Source organism: Parus major, chromosome 3, assembly GCF_001522545.3.
Source record: "Parus major isolate Abel chromosome 3, Parus_major1.1, whole genome shotgun sequence".
In the NCBI taxonomy this organism is placed as follows: domain Eukaryota; kingdom Metazoa; phylum Chordata; class Aves; order Passeriformes; family Paridae; genus Parus; species Parus major.
Window position 1 is genome coordinate 57,165,863 of NC_031770.1, and position 22,625 is coordinate 57,188,487.

Consider the following 22,625-nt stretch of genomic DNA (forward strand, 5'->3'; position numbering starts at 1 on the left):
GGATAAGGGCAGTTTTGCACAAAAGGTGCAGCGAGTCTTCCACTGACTGAGGCTGACCTGGACTTTGGTGTCAATAGAGATGTGCTCTGAGACCACAACTGAGCTCAGGACTGGCTGTTTTGTGCTGTCTTCCCTCCACTTCCTTAACAATCAATGAGAACCGAGGATTTTGAGGCTATGATGTGCAAAACTCTATTCCTTGCTTATCTAGGTGTGCTGGGAAAAGCCTTCTTGGCTTGATTGTTGCCTTTAACACCACCGCCAAAAAACTGAAGACAAACAAGATTAGGAGGCCATGCAGGTTTAAGTAAAAAAGAACACACTTTATTTATCTACAAGGCAGTACATTGTTGTATAAAAAATTAAGTGCAGATAAAGCTGCACCAAATGCTATTAAGGCAGCAAAGTCAGAGGCTCTTATAAAAACACCAAAAAAAAAAATTTAAAAAAATAAAAAATAAAATCAGTGTTTTGCCATATCAGTAAAGATCTGATATGGCAGTACAAAGAACCATGTATTTCTAAGAACCTGATTCAGTACACAAGACCCAAGCTAGGGAACAACTAGCTAGACATGGAACAAAAGAGACAACATGAACAAGACAGTGTTCTCCCAAACATATGAAGGTGCAATGCATGCTGTTACAAACCAATGAGAAACAAAACAACACATCCACACAAATAAAAATCTCCCAAGAACAGTGTTCAAAAATATTGCTTGTAAAAAAAAAGGGAAAAAAATATAAATGATGTAAAAAAAATTAAAACAAAAAAAATCTGAAATGCTAGTGCATAGTCAATTAGCTAACATCAACATTTGTTTTTTTCCATATAAAGCTCTACTGCTCCTTTTACACTAGCAGCAAGTCTACACGCTAAGGTCTGTAGCAGCAAAACACAGTATTCATTTGGCATTTACAAAATTAAATTACTGAATAAAAATATAATTTTTCTGATAAATCTATGTTTCATACAGTAATATTTTTTAAAGCAAGCTAATTACCCACCCCCCCCAACAGAAACACACAATGTATAATGGCCTAGGACCAAAACAGAAAGGAGTATTTCAAGAGGCATGGATGTTTGAGCATTCACGATCTTGATCAGCTTTCCCCTTTTGCACAGACAAGCGTTTGTAGTAATGCTTTTCACTTCGGTATTTTACACCAATTCATTTTGTTCAGTGATTTAAAATACATCTGTTTGAGTACCTGCTCTTTTATTATTAAAAAACAAAATTAAAAAATAAAAAAAAAAAAAGAAGAAACAAACTAAACCCCACCCCTGGCTAGCACATCACTGAAATAACAATACTGGTGTATTAAGTCTGCTTGATCTCAAAAAGTACAAGAAAAATTATCTTTATTATAAGACTGCACTTAAGATCATTAATTACTGATTCAAACTCAATACCTAATAATTTAGGCAAGTATCCTTAAAAAAAACACAAACTCTTAAGTTGGGTGAAATCCAACAAGAATATATATGTTGAGTGACTAAATGCACTTTGTGCTGCTCCCAACTGTTGTACCACAACAAAGATAGGCTCTTCTCCCATTCATGAAAAGTTCTCATGTAGAGGAACAGGAATTTCCCAGTGGAGGTGAAGTGTTCTCAAAACCATAATGCTTCTCTGTGTGTCGACCCTTTCACATCACCAGAGTCCGGGTGGGGAAGGTGGCCATGTATTTGCGTGCCTGATCTGTCAGAGCCATCTGATCCTCGATCTTCCCGCAGGACGCTGACTCCCAGGCGTTGTTCAGATGCTAAATTAGAAGAGAGAAAGATTTATTTTGAATGCTGTGTGACTTATCCATAGTCCCAGCCAAAGCTGGGCTCTCTCACAATTAACTGTTCCGTGAACAAGCAGTGGGATTTTGTCCTGTCCCCCGAGAAACTGAAATCTCAACACAACAGGCAAAAAAATGTCACCCTGACTTCTCAGCTAGTGACCACAGGGGCAGATAGTCCAGATGATCTGCAGAAGGGACACCACAAGAGATCCAAACTTTCCTGCTTCTGTCTCAGGCAGTTGATACATAGTTGATATATAGGCAGTCTATAAGGCCACTTCTACAGCCTTGCCTTTAATTCTCTAGAAAGGTATAAATGAGAATGTACTTGGCAGGCGAACTTTATGGTCAATGGAGCACAGACAGGCTACAGCCCACAGTTAAAATATTCAGTGTTATGACCATGCACAAATTCCTGTTGGACCTCCACTCTAAAAATACAGCTGCTCTGTCCTGGAGTTCCCTGAAAGGCCCTGACAAGCTCGACAGCCTGACCACTGCTGCCGAGGATTCCCGTGCTCCAAGCCGCTTTCACCTGTGTGCAGCGATCAGCGCCCGCCCAACAGCTCAGCTCCTCTGGCAAAGGAGAAGGGGGGGGCTGACTCTCAGCAGAAACAGCTTTTTAATTATCATGTAAGCCATTTCACTTCTTGTGGTATTTATGGAGGTTGCAGACAGCATTTAGTATAATGCTAAAATGAGATAAACCTATCTGCAGAGCGCTGTGTGTGCTGTATTTATTTACTCACTCTCACACATGAGACATTTCTCATTGCCTTGAGCTATAAACAGCAATGAAATTTCAAAGCTCCTGGAATTTACCAGGATACACACTTTTATTTTTTTCTATTGAACTCTCTCACTCACCCAGTGTGTCTGCCTTTCCACACTGGAATTTTCTCTAAGACTGAATAAAACCTCTATTATCATGTAGTTAGCTGTACAAATACTCTGCATTCCAAAAATGCACACAATTGTGTTTATTTTTCCACAAGGGGATTCCAGTACTGCTAAATATTGAGAAGGTGTATGCTCAGGATTCACCAGTAAAGACAAAACAGGAGAAACTTTTCTCTGTTCTCCATCTCATCCAAAAAGGATCATCTTTGCAGTACAATACCTAAATTGCTCAAAGAAATGTCCAAAGCCCTCCCAACCTCTAGGACGCTGGATGAATCATAATTAGTGGACTGCAAACCATCTGCTAAGAGCAGAACTGTCCTGGCGTGCCCATGGCTCTCTCTGCCAGCTTCTAGTTGCTAACTTCAATTTCCAGTTGTTAACTTTGCAAGAGGATCCTTACATTATTCTCTGGCCTAAATGTTTACAGAATGCTCTTCTGACTGTAAACAGTGTTATCTGAGACATACAGATAGTAAAAGGCTGGCCAGCTATGAAATACAGATAATTTCACATAACATGCCCTAATCAGGGCACCAGTACAAACACAGGGACCGAGGTTCCTGCCTTGGAGGGCTTACAGTCTAAAAGGGACAAACCCAGTGAATAACAAAGCAAGCATGTTAGTCCTCTGCAAACTTCTGCTGGGCTTCCCTAGACAAGGCTTTCTCTTCTCTGTAGAGAAGGTCCAAATGCTGCCTCTTCTCCTGAATGCCAAAAGCTGCTGGGCTTCAGTAGGAGTTCCCTTTCTGAAGGAGAACCAGGTCAGGCCTCAAATCATTAAGTTTCTGCAGTTTTTGTGAGAAACCTGTGAACAGACATGCTATCCACCTCTTTTCTAGGGCTGTGCACCTTGTGCTGTGGCTCAACTGAGGGCACATGGCAGAAAGCAGGTGTGACACACTTTCTGCATGCCACAGACCTGCATGCAGCACACCACAGCTCCTTTTATGTTTTGGTTAAACAACTTCCAGAGTAACTTTTTCAAAGGCACCTACACAAGCTGGGAGCCTACAACTCAATAGATCCTCAGTGGCACTCAGTCACCTGTGTATATTTTTCCCTGCTGTTTTAGAGGGATTTGCATGAGGAACCAAATTAATGCCTGGTATAATGCCATCAGTTTTACCTAGAAGTTGGATTTGTTCTGGACACCTCAAAAGCAGCTGATAGTTCCTGAATATCCATAATTTCCAAGGACAAAAATATGCATCTAACCAGTATTTCCCTGTGATCCCCAAAGCTTTGGTGAACCAATCTAGAAATGAGAGATCAGCAGTCCCTTAAATAACTGAAAATATGTAAGGAAAAGACCATTTGCCACAGTGTGTCAGTTTCTGAAAAATGTAAGTAACTTCAGGTAAGGAGTGTCCCTATTTTATAAATTAGGCTTAATTGTTATTATCTACACAGAGCTCTTTGTATTAACAGCCATGTGCTTAGTAGGAAAAAAAAAAATCTGTATCCTGATATCACCAACATCTCAGCAGGCTGCTACATGTCACTCATTCCATGGAAAGCCTGGTCTTCATCTTTAACCTGATGTCAGTGTGGCAGAAGCTGCTCAGGCAGGCAGTAACCCTCTGCCCTCCCACTGGGCTTGGCTGCCCCGGGGAGCACTGGGCAGCAGACACAGCAAGCACAGGAGGACCAACTCCACCCCTCACTTGAGCCTGCTTGAAATGACTTCAGCCTTGCTGTAGGGACAGAAAAGTTTTCATCCATGTATTATTTCTCCCAGAAAATGACACTATTTACACTTTTCCCCCCTCTCCCTGTTGTGACAACTTATAAAAAAGAAGTTAACTTTGCATCTCGGTGATGATGGCGAGAGCTCTTCTCCAGTGAAGAAAGAAGAATTGGACCCGAAGTAGCATGTTTTCTGATCCAGCATATTTACTAACACAGTCTTCCACTCCACCCTCGGGGAACTCAGATAACATTTAAGTGGGTATTTTTAATAAACATTTTCTGTCTGAAGCCCTGACTCTCGGCAGCCAGCACAAAACAAAGCACAATGCCTGTGCCTTGCCAGCCCTGCAGTGCAGTGCCAGAGGCACGTGTGAAAGTCATCCTGATGGCAGCAGTTTTTCTTCCCTCCTTGGCAGGGAGTGCTGGGTCCTACAGCCCAGGCAGAGTGCCTTGCTGGGCCTGGTCACACACAGCCGTGGGATCTCTTAGTAAAAAGGTTAAAAAGAGATGCTACAATGCCTCCTTCCACACCAGCATCGCAGCAAGTACTGACAGGGCTCTGTTACAGGACAGTGGCAGTACTCCACAGACAGCAGTGCTCAACAAATGCATCAAAAGAAGAGACCCAGGCAGAAGGCTACAGGCATGCAGGGAAACAGCACAGAAACCCCAGCCAGAACACTCCTGTTGCAGAATGCTCATTGCACCCTCCTGACCACACTTACATGTCTAACTCTGCAAATCAACGGGTGGAAATGATCTTTGTAACCAGAAGCCAGAAGGACTGACCCAAACCCCATCAAAATTGATGGACATGTTTTCATTGATCCAGTGGATTCATCCAGCTTAAATTCAGTCATGTAAGAGTGAGGTGTTTGTTTTGGCACCTAAATTCCTAGCCAGTAGGAAGTGAAAGCGATTTCCACAGTAAATTCTTTCCACATACATAATTTTTTCATTGACTCACAGACTAGGAGACTAGTCTTACTTTTGCTATCAATTAAAAGAATTTAAACCTTTTCAGCCAGTACTTCCACTGTATTTTTCTCTTTCAAACACAGCAGTTTCTCTCTTTAAGTTAAATCAGGTTGGGGGGGAGAGAAGAAAGTGTAGTACTGCAAGCTCCCATAGGATTAAATTACAGATCTATGGTACAATTCCAGCTATGTCATTCTCCCTGTCCCTTTTCTTTCTCTCTCTTTTTTTCTTTTTTTTTTTTTTTTAACCTCATTAATCCTACCAGTACATCCTTCTTCTGGCAGCAAAACTACCTTATTTATCCTGTAATATGCCTTCAGCTGCCCTCAGGCAAATGTGAACTGTAAACAAACTGTCAAAGCTGTAACCGGGATATCCAGTTAAAGCACTTTAAATAAAAACTTGGACCATCTAGAGAAAACAGACCAGAGTAAGGGGAGAAAACAATGTGGAAAGGTGCTTTTCTAACAGAACTAGTCCTTCTGCTCTTGTAGTCCAGACTGCCTTTTCATATGCTGTCTCTATAGCTTAAGAAAGCTCCTGTGTTACAACACCTTTTGTGTTAGAAGCCAATGCCAAAACCAAACACTGCTGCAGTCCTGCAGTGCTGAGCTCCCAAACTGATCAAAGTCTAGTAGAAATCCTTGGGCAAAGAACTGTGTTAGAAGACAGATTTTACATCTTTGTTCTGCTGGCAGGTAGCTTCAGCAACTCCAGCAAAGCTAGTGGTGTTACAAACATTCCCACTAATTTAGTCAAGCTTTGCTGGTATTTAAAAATAATTTTAAAAAATCTAGTGTATTTAAAATATTTTAAATGCTCAATTAGAAGGTCTCTTACCATGTTTCCCTCATGCAAAAATCTGGATTTCTTGCCAGCTTTCCCTCAGGTTACATGGCATAGATTGCAGAATGTGCCACTGAAAAGGAGGCTTGCATCAGAAATGCAGCACTCCTGAAGCAGTAAAACAACACACTAAGCATAACAATTTCCTAGCAGAATACAATGGACAGCATATGAATAACACAGCTTTCTATTCTGTAAGGATGCAGAACTGGCAGAAGAAACCCATTTACTTATCAAGACGAGACTGTAAAGACTAATTAAAAACTAAAGTGACCATAAATGAATTTTTTATCTCATTTGACAAGACAGACCATTATTACTACCCCTGTTGTTAGCTTCTTCTGGGGCACAGGACAGACTTCTCCCAAACTCTGGGGCTTTCAAAGTTGCTCAGAAATACAGTTTATTAAATGTGAAAGAATTAGATGGTGCAACTTTTCAGCTTTTGTTACAAGCATGATACCAGAGCTAGAAAGAGCTATTTGATGGCATTTTTAAGAGCTTAACCCTGAAGTTCTTGCTCAGATAAAACTCCTGCTCAAGATGAATCTTACTTTCCAAGTAAGATGAATGGACAAGATATGGAAGTGGGCTAAGCACCTGCAACTCCTATTCTTCCCCTCTCTAGTTTTATCCTTAAGTAATTTTTTTTTTCCCACCAGAGACCAGCATACATTGCTGCAAATGTATAATATGTAAATATTATATTATAATATAAAATGTAAAATAGTTAAGCTGTCACTTTTCTTCCAGAGAGACCAACACCAGCTCAGGGCAGCCCTAGCTTCCAATCTGTTTGGAACCCAAACTCTGTTGACCTGGGAGGAAAATATATAATGACTGGCTTGTAACTTTAAACCTTCTCTGGCTCCCTCAGCTGTGGCAAGCCCATCTCCTTCCTACACACATCAGTCACTGGGGAGAGAAGGGGCAACACAAGCAAGGGAAACCTGTGGGGCTGCCTTCCCTTGCTGCACAAATCTCAAACACAGGGTGCTTCCCCCTCTCCCTTGGTTAAACAAAGAAGAAAAGTATGAGATTTCAGGACCTTCTTTCCCCCAAAAAGCCACAGAGGTAAAAGAGAGAAAGCCTGCTGTTGCAGGAGACCATGCTGCCTTCCTGGCCGCTTCGTCTTACAACCAGCTGCAAATAAAACAGCATTTCACTTTTTAAACCGGGAAAATTAAGCTTCATGACAGCTCAAACACCTGAAAAAAGGTTAACCAAGTAACTGTTATAAAATCCTTTAAACTTATTCTTTGAAGAAAATGGCTACATAAACCGCCAAAAGTCAGGAAATTCGAGCTGAAATGTGTCAGTCTGTGGTTAAAAAATGGAAAGTGACAGGAGCTAAGGGTTGAAGAACATTCTCTTTAGCTTGCAGGGCTTCTACCTTGTGTTGTTTCCTTTGTTACTGGGGGAAGAAGATATCAAAGCAGTGCTATTTTCTTAAAAGGCTCTATTTCATGGTGTCTTTTGATAGCCTGCAGGGTTAGGTGGAAGGTCTGTGATTTAGCCTACTTTTCTATCTGTTAAAATGTCTATGTTAGGATAGTTTGTATTATGTACCGCTACTGCTACAGAACATAATGTGAAATAAAATTTAACTTTGACATCGGAAGGGCCAGAAACAGAGGGGTTTTTATGTAACCTCTTACAAGGCAAAATTCAAGCACATGCTCAGTACAGACTATCTGTTTGTCTAAGTATTGGAGCATGTTATCCCAAAATCTTAACCCTTGGAAAAGCTGCTAGTGAGACCAAAATCTCCCTGACATGCAACTAAGTGACAAAAAGATAGGGTGCAAAAATACAGGTTTTTAACTAACCCCATGAATTCAAAGCAGAAATATTTGGGAACCATGCAATGGAGAGTAAGTCTACCCCAAGGCAACATGTGGGTTTGGTGAGACATTCCTGTTCCTGCCAGTCTGCTAATACTCAATGCACAACCATGAGATTTGTCAGACAGGACAAGAGAGCTGGCTGAACCTCCACACCTTACCAGAAAGATCTTACACAAAACTGCCTTTACAGCCCATGTCTTAGGGAGACTTGACAGGGGACTGAATGAGGATAAAGCCCAAACTCCTCTTGGGTCTACAAAGGCTTCTTCTCCCTTTGCTCTATACAGCACTGACAGCACCAAAATCCAGTGGTGTTATATGGAGCTACCTGACCTCACATGCCAAATGATGCAACGTGCTGCTCCTGCTAAGTGAAGGTGAATCATATTGTGCTATCTGATAGGGTCATCAGCTGCTATTTACTAAATGGCATATGATCAGTCATGTACCCAAAATGCAGTAAAAAATATCATTAGAGATGTGTTTGAGCATTTGCTACTCTTGCCTTCTTTGGAATTTAACAGCAAAACAATAAGTAATCAAGGATTTTGATCAGTTTTTCACTAGCCAAATATCATTGTGTAAATGTACTGCAAATTATTAAAGCAATGGAAAACCGTGGGCTGGTAAATATATTGCCTCCTTCTTTTCTAAGTTCAAATTTAAAAGGAAATGGAATTTTAAGAACCAAGCATATTAAAAAAAACCCTGAGTTAAGTGCTGTCTTTGTTTCTCTCTTCCCTGTCCATGCACAGATCCCAAGGTGCAGAGATTGCCGTAATTCTTTCTTGGCCTGAAGTCAGTGAGAATTTGCCTAAGTCAGAACAGTTGGATCAGGCCCAAAATATTTGCAGCAGCAATGTCAACATATGCAGACACAATTAAATTTCACCCACAGGAGTTCCCTCATGCTTAATGTCTACTTTCGTGGGAGCAGTGGATTTAGACCAGAATTTGTTTGTGTCTGTGCATGTGTTCATGTATGAGGGTGAGACACCAAACTCAAGCCAGGAAGGGTAGAAAGCATAGGACACTAAAACGTGCTAAAATCTGCTCATGTACAAGACACAAAGAGTAAAGACAAGAGCAAGCACAAAGGCTAATGTTTTCCATGGCTTTGCACCATTTAGACATGCTGTGCCCTAATCACGAGTCCATTTACACTGGGGAGGAGGGGAAGCGTTAGGGACAGAGCAGCAGCAGCTTCTGCTGTGAAACAGAGCCAGACTACACGTCCTTTCTGAGCTGCACAGAGCCACACTCCTCCCCTCTGACAAGAAGCCAAGTAGCTTTACAATTACTTTTAACCACGACACCAAGTCCAAAACATAGTGCAGCCGCTGGCAGACAATGCTGCATTGTTATAAAAAGTCTGTATTTCATTCTGAAAAAGCTGTCTGTGCCACCATCACAGAAACCTCAAGCCTCATTCTTCACTTAAGATTACATTTCAGATGGAAAGCTCAATGTTTCATCAGCAGAGAGAACAATTTTACCTTCATGCTAGTACACCAAGAAGCTGCATACTAACTATTCATTTTGGGACTTTTTACAACTACTGTTTCTTTCAGTTCAACATACTTTAAACACTGAGAGGAGTTGGAAGTCCTTTTTAACTCAGTTCCTACTTAAGAAAAGGTCCTCTTTATCCAAACAATGAGCATACCTGACTTTTAACATGGTTTTCCTGACCAAGGACTGAAGAATTGAATCCAGAATGATCCACAAATTGACTCATGTAAACTTCCTGAACAAAATCAGCATGAGTGAGGACAGAAGGTTAAACAAGCCCTTTCGTTTACAGCAGCTTGTAAAGAAATTATTTTTAGATAGCAGGAAACATAACACCGGTACACCAAAGATCAAAAGATCCCATTTTACAGACCTCTCAGATCCTTCTTTTTTATTACAGCCAGAGTGCAGGCAACTACCACTAACTGGACAACACACAGCCCATGCTGCTTAGCTACCTGAAAATCTTGTCCTAAATCTGTGGAGCAGCCCAGAGCTTGGCTGGGGTCACGGTTCTCAGACAGGTGTTGGGGCACAGCAGGGCTGAGCTCAGGGGAACCAGGAGCCTCCTTCCATGCACCCACCAGGGAGTTCCAGCAAGCCCCAGCAAAGCTGGAGACCCAGGCTCCTTTGCCACCAGGTGGGTCTGAATTCTGCCCCTGTACACTGCCCTAGATCAGGGACAGCGGATCTGCAAACCCTTCTCTTGGCTGTCAACCACAGTGCAGCCAAGAAACACAGGTCATGAGGGTAGAGCAGACAAACAATGCTGAGTGTGAGTCTTTGGCCCCTACAGATCCCACATGCCAAGGGGAGTCCTAGTCCCTGCTCTCCAAAGCTGTTTTTCATCAAGTGATTTCTGCAGCACAAAATACAAGGCTACTCCATGGCAAACTGTGCCAAATGGGGACATGTGTGAAATTTTACTATCTCCTTTTTTAATGCCTGGCTAGAAATGCTTAATCAAAACCAGCCTTTATTCATTCCTGCCTACTGTAAATAAGCCCAAATGTAAATTCTGGGAAGAGGGAGGAAAGAAAGGATTAGCCATGTGGACTATTCGTCTGAAAGTCAGGAACTATGGAGTTACAATTTCCTTCCTGCCAGTGACTCACCCTGGGGAATGAGACACTTTCCTTTAGTTCTCCCAAGTGGAGAAAGGCTATGAAATCACTTAGTCATCTACCTTGGAAATACAGAAATTATGTTTTGTTTTCTGAATGACTTGCAGTGGGTTCCACCTAAAGTACACAAGAGCTGCCAAACTGGCTGCTAATGACCCTGGTGGGCTTTGGATCGGCCCCTGTGCAACAGTTCTGTTTGAAAGCACATCAAATGTCTATGTTTGTTAACACTTGGCAAATGCACAGACACATAAACCCCAGCCTGACATCTGACTTACAACAATTACACATTCAGCCTTCACTGGGGAAAGGCCATCCTGGTGCTGGGCTGGATGGGCAATACTGGCCACACCTGTGCCAGCCAGGCAGTGCTGGAGTCTCTCCTCTCACCCCAGGGCCAGTCACAAGCTCTGGCCACCACCACATCACTCAAATCTCCAAAAACAGCCGTGCCACCTACAAGAAATCTATAGGAAAGAAAACCCCTCTGGCCCACATTAATTCTCAATCCTACCAATTTCACACTGCACCCATCTGAGTTACAATGCCCCACACACAGAGCTGTGTCAAATTTAGCTTCCTGGCTCTGCTGCAGCCACTGTGCTCTCATATTCCACAGGCAAAGTGAGATCCTCAGCCACATTCATCTGAACATTTCATTCTTCTGTACCCAAAACTTAAAATTGGTCTGTGAGAAAGCAATAGCTATACGTATGGATGCTTTTACCAAGAAATAATTACCTGTAGAGGACTAGCTAGTGGCCTGTTTCTAGGCACTGCAACTGTTTTGTGAAAACTATCATCATCTTCAGACACAGGCATCTTTAAAATGGAACTGGTAAGAAGATTCTGAACAGGAAAAGAGAAAAGAAAAAGGTTTTCAGCAACTCATGAGAACAACATGAACTGGAATGCGCTGTAAGTAAACTCAGCTTGAGTGCAGAAGTTGCTACACTGGGCACAGCCACAGATGAGGAGCAGACCTCAGCCTTATGTCCCTGGGACTTGGCTTTGCAGGAGCATTGCCCTGTGCAAAGGTTTTCCATCCAGTGCAAATCACAAGTTCAAGAATATCAGCAACACTGAATAGCCCATAAGTCCTGGCAATGCAAAGGGAACTGTGCTCATGCAAGGTCTCCTTCGCAAAAACCAAAAGAGTCTCTCTCTCTTTCACCAGTTTTTAATTCTGTGATCTAGTCATTTCTACACACAGGTGCAGGCATCCTTCAAGTGTAGGCTCTTCAAAGTCTGTGGGCTGCAAAATGACTGCAACTTCTGCAACCTTCTATAGTTATCAGAGTGATAATTAAGAGTAGCATTTTTCTTTTTAAGCTTAGTACAGGAAAATGACATAGAAATAAGGAATAAAGCCTACTTGTGAAGAAAATCGGAAAAAAATACCCTCTCTAGAATTTAATAATCAAACAGGGATGTAAAACAAAGTATTCCTTTGATGGTGTGAAAACTTATACTTACTGGCACATCTTCCATTGTAGACCCAGGTGTAAAGAGCTGAGTGTTCAGGTTTTCTCCTTCCCAGTGGCTTGAGCAAAAAAAATTTCCAGCTTTATCTGTTGGGGACTCCACCTTCAAGAAGAAAAGGCACCATTCAACCACTACATAACTGACCAGGAGATTTCTGTCAGTTGCTTAACAAATATTCTTCACAGAGGTGCAAAATGCATGTTTACAGTCACGTCTTTTACAGAAGCCTTGCTCTTTGCAGAAGAAAAAAGTTCAAGGTTCTCCAAAAAAAAATCCCCATCTAATAAAACTTTGAATACTTGCACTCAGTGCTCTGTCAGTATTCAGGAGTTTAATCCCCTAGAAAGGATTGAGAATATATGTATTTTTAGAACTTTAGTGACAAAGTAATATAATGCAATGTCCTCAAATGTTCAGGTTTCTAAGTCACTCCATGGAGCTAGGTCCCTATGGGGTTCTTCTATACTTTTCACCAATATTTGAAAGATTCAATCCAAATTCATGTCTAATTTTTCTTTTCTTTTTAAGTTTCAAACGAAAACTGCATTAGAACGGCCCAAGCAAACCCCTGCTGAAAACAGCAGAAAGACTTCTATGGAAATCAATGGGAGATGAATTAGACATGCCTAGTGTACTATATGGAACCGACACTAAGATCTTGGGGCTCACATGAAAGAAAAGCAGACACAGCTATTTAACAGAAAAGGCATTGCTATAAGTTTCTCAGCAAAGAGTTCTGAATTAAATTGCCTCAGGTAAGTTTGAGATTTACCTCTTGTTTGATTTTCTTCAGCAAAGGGGGTCCACTTTCATGTAGCCCAGCCACTATTGCAGATTCCTCCGACTCCTGCTTGATAACATCCTGCAGATCTTCTACAAGATGAGTTGGAGTTTGAGGCTGAAAGAAAGAAACGTTATATCCAAGTCCCAGAACATCCCTCTGCACTATTATCAAAGCAACTTTTATCATTGTTTCCTTCTTACCAGCATCTTCAAAGGACCGTATTTGATTTCCTGAGCTGCAAGTGCGTTTTTGAATGGAGTGGGTGTTCTTGGAGAGCTCTCTAATATCGACCTCTTGATTGCTGGAGTCCTGAAACTTTAAAAAGAAGGAGAGGAACTTTAAAGGAAGATGCTTGGAAATACTACCTCTTTACAGAAATGTGTGCATACAGGCAGTATTGTTATAAGACTTTAGAAAATATTTCCCTGCAATCCTATAATCCATTTTGCCTTTAGAGCAGAACATCTCTTTGACTGCGATAGAGTGCAATGACTTTATTTTAAAAACTGGAGAACCTATATGCATGGTTTAATAACCTACCTTCATAAAGCTGAAGTTTTACTCCCACCCAAGAAAAATGTGAATGTGTGAGCAAACAACTCTGCAGGAAGCATAGAATCATAGAGTGGTTTAGGCTGGAATAGTCCTTAAAGATCATCTAGTTCCAAACACCCTGCCACAGGCAGGCACACCTTCCCCGAGGTCAGTTTGCCCAGGGCTTCATCCAGAGATAGACCATCCACAACTTCTCCGGCCAGCCTGCTCTCCAGTGCCTCACCACCTTCTCAGTAAAGAATTCCTTCCCTGCATCTAATCTAAACCCACCCTCTCACAGCCTAAAGCATTTGCTGACCCAGCAAACTTTGGCAGCATGCCAGTGTGAAGAAATGGACCCTCATGAGATGGACAAGGACTTACACATGGTTTTCCTTCTGAGCTTTGAAAGTCTGTTCCCTGTGCAGCGGGGCGGTAACTGCCACCTTATGGCCACATACCGGCGTGGAGGTGAGGGCAGGGTTGTCCAGGTTCACGTTTTCGTGATTGGATGAGGTGTTTAAGAACTGCACATGTGGAAAGGAAAAGTTAACAGGAACATCCAGATTACATGGCTGACCTTTTAAACTGACATTATTGAACAAAAGAAAAATAAATTATTTTCTTCTGATTGACATGAGTCACTCTCCTGACCCTACGATGAGAGCAGAGGTATGTTGGGTACCTGACTACATTGTGAAAAAATGCTCAATGGCTTGGCTCAGGAAGCTAGAGAGGGAAATTCTAAAGGAAATGACTGTTCCAATGAGAAACACTTTCTACCACTTCCAGAGCCTGATTTGGATTTTCTCCAAACAAATTTTAATTAAGACCAGTGTGACCAAGAAACTGGGTGAAAATGAGCAAGGAATGTTTCAGAAACAAACCCACAGGAAACAGGGTTAAATTCCAAAAATATTTATATGGGGCATCTAGCAGCTTTTAGGGCAGTAAAGTGTTTATGACAGGAAAATGTATTTCCTATCATCTCTCTCAAAAGAAAATACTTCATTTTTAGAGCATAAAATGAAAGCTGCCACCTTTGATGGGTGCATGGAATGCTTCGGAATGGAAACAACCGACTGAAAAAGAGGCAGCACTATCTGTTTGGAGAAAATTGCTCTTGCATGTGTTCTACCTAGTAATCTAAAATATTGCTTCTATTTCTAGCATCTACAAATTTGTGAGCATAGTGATATCCTTTATTCTGACAACAATTCAATGTATTCCCTTCCAGATTCGATCTGCCACTTTATAAAAATGTGGCAGGTAAGAAAATCTGGCTTTCAGTGGAAAAATTACATATGATTAAAATAGCTATTAGGTAATGGGAAATACAGTGGGAAATCATTACATGAAATCTTTTACTATCCTGCACAAAATAACATTTCTTTGACATCAAAGACTAAAGCAAACCAACGCAGACAAACAAAAAATCCAAAACACTTTTAAATAGTGCTACAGCTGTGAAACAAAGCAACCATCATCAGGAATTTGAAAGTGCACGCCAGGCCATTTTAACGGGTCATTCTCCTCATTCCTATTCCACTCCAACTCTCATGGCCTGGGCAGAGGATGGCAAGTGTGATTTGAATTTTCTGGTTGTTGTCAGTTTGTCTCACAACCTGAATGCTATTTAAATGCAGTTTGGGGTTTTCTAGGTCAGTGAATCATACTGCAAGTGGACAGAGATGGAAAGTATCACAGGTGATCAGAAATGTTAAACTCTAGGAGTTGGAGTTAGCAGCAAGAGTAAAGCAAGGAATCTCCCCAACAAAAAAGATCCAAAAAGGCAAAAACCAAAACACAAAAAAACCAAGCCCCAGAGATGAATTCAAAAGACAAGAATCAACAGTTAACTTGCTGATTAACTAAACTCAGTGGTGAAGACTAGGAGCAGTGAGAAGATTCAAACACGGAGTGAAATCAACAAGCACAACGGTAATTAGTCATTTGTTCCAAATGATTAGTTTCTAAATTGTTAAGACTGGGGTGACTTTTGAGAATTAGTAACATCTGTGCAGAAGTCTTGATCTACCTGCGAGGGAGAGAAGGGCAGGCTTTTGACAGGGGAGCGCTTAGGAGGAGTTGAGCTGCTGACGTCAGCTAGGACCAAGGTGCTACCGTGGCCACTGGCTAAGGGGCTGAAGTGCCCTCTCCTTTTGCGAAGAAGGACCCACGGAGCCGCACTGCCCTGTGAGGCAGATAAGGTCTTTGGTGAGCCAAGAGAGCCCTGACTCGACATGACTTTGCTCAAATTTGTGGTGGGCCGTCCTTGAGGTCTACAAGCACTGGCCCCTCTTTGCTGAAGCTGCGCAACTGTGCCTGAGGGAGCTCTGCTAGCCGGAGTGTCTGTGTCTTCAAAGAATTCAAAACTGCTGAGATCACTCCATGATGAAGGATCCTGAAACAACGTGGGAGGCACGGAGCTATAAGACAGTGTATAGTGCCACCTCATGAAAATACAGCGCTAGGATATGCCTGTAACCAACAACAACAAAGTCTTTCCCAGTTCAGTTCAGCCTGACCCTGTTCATGGGAGCAGCAACACTGTGAACGCAATTTGTGTTTTCAGTACATACCTTGATCTTATCAAACTGTCTGACATCCTACTAGTGTTGCTGGCAACTGAGTCCCTAACAAATGAGCCAAATTATGTCCTTACTATTTGTTTGCCCAGTGTTTTCTGCTTGGTGTGATGATGGTGCCTTTTGTTAAAAAAAAATGTGTGCTGTAGACCAAAACTGGCCTCCTCCTAACATGCAATGCTGCTCTGGACGGGCTGAAAGGGAAATGATACCGTATGAAGCAGACATCTCTGCTTCTGAAGGAGGTTGCCACCAACAAACGTACTTCAATGTGCTACTTCTTTACATTAGCATCCCAGAGACTTCAATGAGAACAGGCCCATGTCAGTCAGATACCTGACATTTAAATGTGTGTTTACAGTCCTTCACATATGCCAGGGCAAGCTCCTTAAACTTTGAGAAGCAGCTGTCGAGGCTACAACTAAAAACTCTAGAAAATGATGCAGATACATGAGCGGCCACACACAAACCTATGGCACGTGTGACTTGAAATATCAATAAATACCATCTCATTGTTTAAAATTTTTCATGGTATCTCTGATTTTATTTTAAGGAGACTTAAAATTGAGAGATTGTTTCAAGCTCCTACTGTGCAGCTTGCCAAAACTCACACTCCCATTCCAAGATGTAGCAGGAAAGGGAGACACCCACAAAAAGCATATGCACCCATGCTTGAGGGCTTCACTTACAAGCAGCTGCGCTTTGTCATGTCAGAAGATAAGCTTCAGAACCTGGAGCAACTCGAAGTTACTCGGGGAAAAAAACCAACAGCCACATTTAGGAGAATCCCAGCTCCTCACCCCTTGCTCCTTGACCATGCACAAATCCACCTGAGGCAGCAAGTCTACTTACGGAGTCTATTAACTGGAGTGTTTCAGCAAATTCTAAGAGATTCTTAACATTATCCAGGATGTTGCTCTGGTGAACAATCATGCACCGTGCAGGGGATGCACTTTCCTCAGGTAAGCAACCGTGATCCACCGGTGGAGATGGAGTACAGTGGTGATGTTCCCCCAAACAGGAAACAGGTGCACTGTCACCACTGGTCCTGGTACTGTCAGCAATTGTGGTGCTGTGCCAGCCGGGGTAGTTTGATGTGTGGTTCTGTGTCTAAAGGAAGAGGGAAAAAAAAAAAAAAAGAAGAAAAGGGAGGGGGGAAAGGCAGAAGGAACTTAGCAATGAAATTGCACAAGGTGTCAGATGCCACTGGAGGAAAGATAAAAGTAGTTGCATCACCATCTAAAGGCTTATGCCTATGAAACAATTGTCAAGATGTTTCCTTTCATCAGTGCAAGATCTTGTTTTAAGTAATACTGGCATTGTATTTGTTATCCCAAAGTTACCTCATAATTTACTTCCAGGATTATAGACATATGTCATTACCAGCACATAATCAATTCATACTTTGTTATTCCAAGTGCTCAAAAAGCGTCTGCAAGTCCTTTTCTGTAAGAAGTGAGAAACGGCAGGATTTCCCTACTGAGCGCTCAGCACCGTAGAAGGCTAAAAGTTTTTAGAGTTAGAGTTGCTTTTGTCTGCTTATCTCCTTTTCTTCTGCTATCCCTGTCTAATGCTACAGCTTACACCAATGCAATGAAGAGGCTGTCAAATCAACGTGGTTAGGAAAGCAGAAGAACAAATTAACAGAAGTTTCTTTCCAGTGTGATCATGCAACAGAAGAAATTGCAAAACATTAACTAAAGTTAACAAGTGGCCAAACTAACGTATCATGCATGCAGTTCTTTTACTATTAATTTAACTATTACCCAAAGGGGAAAAAAAAATAAAATATTCTGCTGGCTATCACCTATCTTCAAAAATGATTTTGGGATTCTTGGCTTTGGCAATGGTGTTAAGTAGTTACACAAGGATTTTCACACATTAACATCCAATGGCATATATAGTGAAGTACAAGAATTCAGTAATAGCCAGCACTTGCTCCACACATGCAGTTATGAAGAATCTAACATTATTTGGAGGAGTAAAACAAATTCTCAAACATGCACCAAGTCTGAAGCTTATGAAGTTTATAAAACACAGCTGAAGGAAAGAATATAACAGAGAAGAAAAATCTAATGCACAGGCACTACATTTTCATCACGTGAACCATTGCACACTTTCAGAAACACAGATCCCATTATTGATTAAAGGTCTGTAGGATTTTCAATTTTTATACAATCATCACGTTTCCAATATTACATCACGTTACGGAGCCCAATCCTGCTCCCACTTTGCAAAGTGAGATACCTGCAAAATGTTTGGATTTTTTTTTTTCAATAGAAGAATTTACGAAGCAGATACAGATTTTATATGTGCTATGTTTCATCCTTTTAAAACGGAAATATAGAGCCTTGATTAGTACTGAAGGCAGAGGGGGAGTAAAAAGTTAAAAAGACAAGCACTGGGGTAAGGCTGCTATCCCTCCATCCAAGCACACAGTGACAATCTTACTGGTAATGCCTGCTGCCCTTTCAGTTCATTCTCAGTCGACATTAGTAGCAACTCTAATTCCTTTATTCGCTTTTCTTTCTCAGGGTCTTCATCATTATAGTGTCTCTGAAATTAAGAGTTAAGGGAAAAGAAAAGATAAAGGTCTGATAGGATGTAGCAACTAAAATGCTCACGGTTTGCCGACCTGTGGTTATAACAGCCAAATCAGATTAAAAGATGAAACAAATGTCAATTGTGTTTTCCACTACCAAAGTCTCTGCTGAATTTCAGTATAGACAATTGAAATGGAGAAAGTGAAAGCCATCACACCAGATGTCAACTACTGCATTTTAAATCCACTTTAGAAGGAGCAACTATTAGCCATGTTAGCACTCCCCGACCTTCCCCATTTTCTGTTTTCACCACACTTAATACATTAAAATGTTTCCTTAATGTACGATGTCTGCATTTTAGTTTATCAAATATTTAAGAAATTGACTCTTGAAATGAGGTTCAAGTTATCTACCTGGATAGCTGCAGCAGCTGGCTGAGGTACATTGACAATATTTACATGCAGTGCTACTGGATACGGGATCTGACCAGGAACCTAGGTGAAAAAGCAAAAACTGATTATTTCCATCATATCATCTGCTTGCATTCTCGATTTGTGTTAAACATACTTTGGCTTTAGGTACTCAATATTTGTAGTCTGTGGAAATGAAATAGCAAAAAACCTAAAAAAGTTTACAAGAAAAGTAATCAAGTTTTTAGGAATATGACAGTGAGCATTAGAGAGGAAGAAAGAAAATTCATATATGAAATATTTACCCTTCCTGAACAAGACAAGATGAATAATTTATAGACACATTTGTAAGGATTTTCTAAATTGAAGTGAAAAAGCAAAAGATGCAATACATTATCATCTAAAACTCTACAATGCAACTGTCTGAAGCAGGAGCCTGTTTCATTATTAATCATTAATAGAAAAGAAATTTAATTAAAAACAATATTTGTTCACTTGGTTCCGACAGGCAGCCCACAAGCAGAGTACTAGTAAAGAGCATGTGGGAGATTTTGACATGGGACACAGAATTAACCAGATTCAACCGATATTCAAGAAATTTAATATTCACAGCTCTAAGAAATAAGTTAACTGCTCCCAAGGCGCTAAACCCGCTGGACCCATTTCCACCACTTGAACACCACCAGTTTGAAATGTACTTATTTTCACCACTGAACTTAAGTAAAAGTCAAAGAAATCCTCATCTGACATCAAACACACCCAAGTCCACCAAGACAAAGAAAATCCTTCATGCTGAAACCAGGCACAGCTAAATGGCACCCATCCATTCAAGGAGGCAAGACAAGCACCCCCAGCACACTGACATTTTCAGGCACTTACGTTCTGTGGCTCAGGGATGTGGTAGTAGGGGTAGTCACTGCTCAGCGGAGGCTGGCTGGCCACCGGCAGCTGGGCGGGTGGCGATGGGTTGTGAGCAAAGGCCATCAAGTGGTTGTTCTTCTGAAAGCCAGCAGCTGCTGAGGAGTGGCAGGCTTTGGAGGACTCCTGCAGGTAGCCCTCCTGCTCAACCTTTCGGCGCATGGTGGAGTTCCAGTGGTTCTTGATAGCATTATCAGTTCTGCAACAGAAATACAGAGGAGTTTGAAAAATGAGCATTTCCAATTCAGACAGGTCAGTGGGCAGGGAACTGCTGTCGGTGTTTCTGTTAGAACTCTGAGCTCTTCTCTGACCTTCCTCCTACCCCCACCACTACAAATGCAACTCCCTACTTCGCAGGAAAGATGCTCAGTATAAAAGTTAGGGAAAAAGAAAAACAGGCTACAGTTGTTTATGTACTTTTTAAAGCAATCCCTCGTGACTTAGATCCTCAAATCGTAAGAAATTTCTAACTTCATCTTCACCTCATTCCCATGAAGTGAGGAGACAACAAAGGCTAACATCCCTTTGAGGCTATCCTAAAAGAATGCCAGCATCATCTTCCTATATCTTAATATTTCAGTGGAGTCTTATTGTGTCTCATTGATGGAAAGAAAGACTGTGGAGAACAGCTGTGAACAGACTAGCTTCCAAGCAACTTTCCAGCTGGTCACCTAGACAACAACAACATCATGCTGTACACAAACTCTGTAAACAAAACTGCTGGGATTTTTCTTAGATGCTGAAAAACTGAGATTCAAATCCTCACATTTATGAGTCAGGAAAAGCAAACTTACCAAGTTTGTGAGATTTTAGGAGTAAGCTTTAAAACAACTCTGCTATTTGAAAAACATCACCACTGCATGGTATCATTCAAAGAAGCATCTCTGATGTGTGGAAGCTACAAAAATATTCCCAAGGGCTAATTTCTTTCTTGTTATCTTCTAGAAGGTGAAAGCAGCCTAGGGAATGACTGCTTGAAAGGCCATCATGATCTTGGGCCTTATATTTAGGTCTTGAAGATGTTTTGTCAAATAGCAGGAAGAAAAGAAGGAAGGGAAACCTCTCCCTTGCTTGCATTAGTTGCTTGCCCACATTTTGAGTCACTTTTAATCACAGCAAATAAGACACTGGACTTTTGAGGTTATATACAAGCTGTACAAAAGCTTTCCATGAGACAAGTATTTCCAGGACCAGAGTTTGAAGAAAAAGTTTCTCCTGCTTTACACATGTGTTTTTTAACAGGTCAAAATCATCTGGATGATTCAAGAGCAATTACAAAAGTTGAAGAAACCTTCTCTTAAATCATTTTGAATAGACAGGCTACATTTCATATTGAAGGCATACCCATAGCTGAATGTAAATTATGATCCACTTGCAGAGCCTGATCCTTCCCTGTTTAATTGATTTAAATGTTGACAGTCATCACATGCACAAATAAGATTGCACAGACATTTAGGAAACTCTTATGGTCTTGCTCCAGTTACTGGAATTTTACCTATGGCAAACATTAAAAGCCTGTAAAAATAGCAGATTATTGCATGTACTGACCAGTGAAGTTCCCATTCCCAACAGAGAAAAACGCACATCAGTGTCACTGGCTTCCCAGGTTTTGATTCCAAAATTTTTTTGATTTATACAGTGCAGCCTGAGGCGACCAAAACAGACTGCTCAGACCTGCAGCTTTTTCATTTTTTTCCTTTCTTAAGAGCTAAAAGCATATGTCATTACCGTCCAGGCAGCAACTTTGCAATCTCTGCCCATCTGTTTCCCAGCCTCTTGTGTGCCTGGTAAATAATTCTATCTTCCTCTTCTGTCCAGGAGGTTTTCTTCACTTCTGGATTCAAATGGTTGTGCCACCTCTCCCTGCACTGTTTTCCAATCCTTCCCTTCAAATGCTTAGCAATGACAGACCAGCGCTTTGGACCGTATTTCTGAACGAGCTCTATTACCTTCAAAGAAGGACATAAAAACTGCCTGTATTTAATGATGCATGATGAATCAATGAATTTTTTTTCTGTGATGAAGCAATATTTTCAACAACATTTCTCAAAACTGCCACAGTAAAACTAATAGCAATTAAGGTTCCCCACTTCCCATTCATATTTTTACCCAAAAGGAAAAATCTGGTAATAGTTAAGGCATTTCTAGACTGCAATTCTACATTACAGTGCTGTAAAGCAACAGTAATTTATCTGCACAGCAAACTTAGAAAGCACTACACAAATACAATCTGCCTCTGGCCATAATAATGCTGAGACCACCAAAGTTTCCAGGAGTTTTGCCCCAACACCTGAAATCTGCTAGTAAGGCATTAATCAGACAGAAAGGAAAACTGATTACCCTTTGATCCTCCTCTTTAGTCCACGGACCTTTAATAAGTTCTGGGTTTAGTACCTTCTGCCATCGGTGCTGGCACTGAACATCTGTCCGATTCTAGTGAAATGGGAAATACACAGAGAGGAAAATCCTTTAGACAAGATTAAAGTGGAGTGAGAATATTCTTATTTACACACACTTGTTTTGATGTATTTCGCTGCCAGCTAAGACTACTAAACAACATAGAGTGATACAGTAAGTCTGAGAAGAAGGTGGTCACCTATCAGTTTGCTCACAGAATAGGTAAGATTTCCATCACTTCTGCATTGAGGACTCCATCACCAAAACTACACAA

General features: G+C 41.2%; 1 protein-coding gene across 3 annotated transcripts in view; it reads right to left on the reverse strand.

The window, feature by feature from the left end:
• Positions 1-302: 302 nt before the first annotated feature.
• MYB (MYB proto-oncogene, transcription factor) overlaps positions 303-22,625 on the reverse strand; it is a 28,256-nt gene continuing 5,933 nt past the window's right edge. The window contains exons 4-16 of one of the 3 annotated variants that reach the window (XM_015623207.3): positions 22,295-22,387; positions 21,683-21,903; positions 19,916-20,153; positions 19,040-19,120; positions 18,535-18,639; positions 16,936-17,193; positions 15,534-15,899; positions 13,880-14,022; positions 13,162-13,276; positions 12,950-13,075; positions 12,169-12,279; positions 11,434-11,541; positions 303-1,766 (exon numbers count right to left, since the gene is read on the reverse strand). In XM_015623207.3, the coding sequence (XP_015478693.1) occupies positions 1,650-1,766; positions 11,434-11,541; positions 12,169-12,279; positions 12,950-13,075; positions 13,162-13,276; positions 13,880-14,022; positions 15,534-15,899; positions 16,936-17,193; positions 18,535-18,639; positions 19,040-19,120; positions 19,916-20,153; positions 21,683-21,903; positions 22,295-22,387 (2,082 nt within the window). In that variant the 3' untranslated portion in view covers positions 303-1,649. The remainder of the gene's footprint in view (positions 1,767-11,433; positions 11,542-12,168; positions 12,280-12,949; positions 13,076-13,161; positions 13,277-13,879; positions 14,023-15,533; positions 15,900-16,935; positions 17,194-18,534; positions 18,640-19,039; positions 19,121-19,915; positions 20,154-21,682; positions 21,904-22,294; positions 22,388-22,625) is intronic. The other 2 variants (XM_015623206.3, XM_015623208.3) reach the window with 2 other exon arrangements.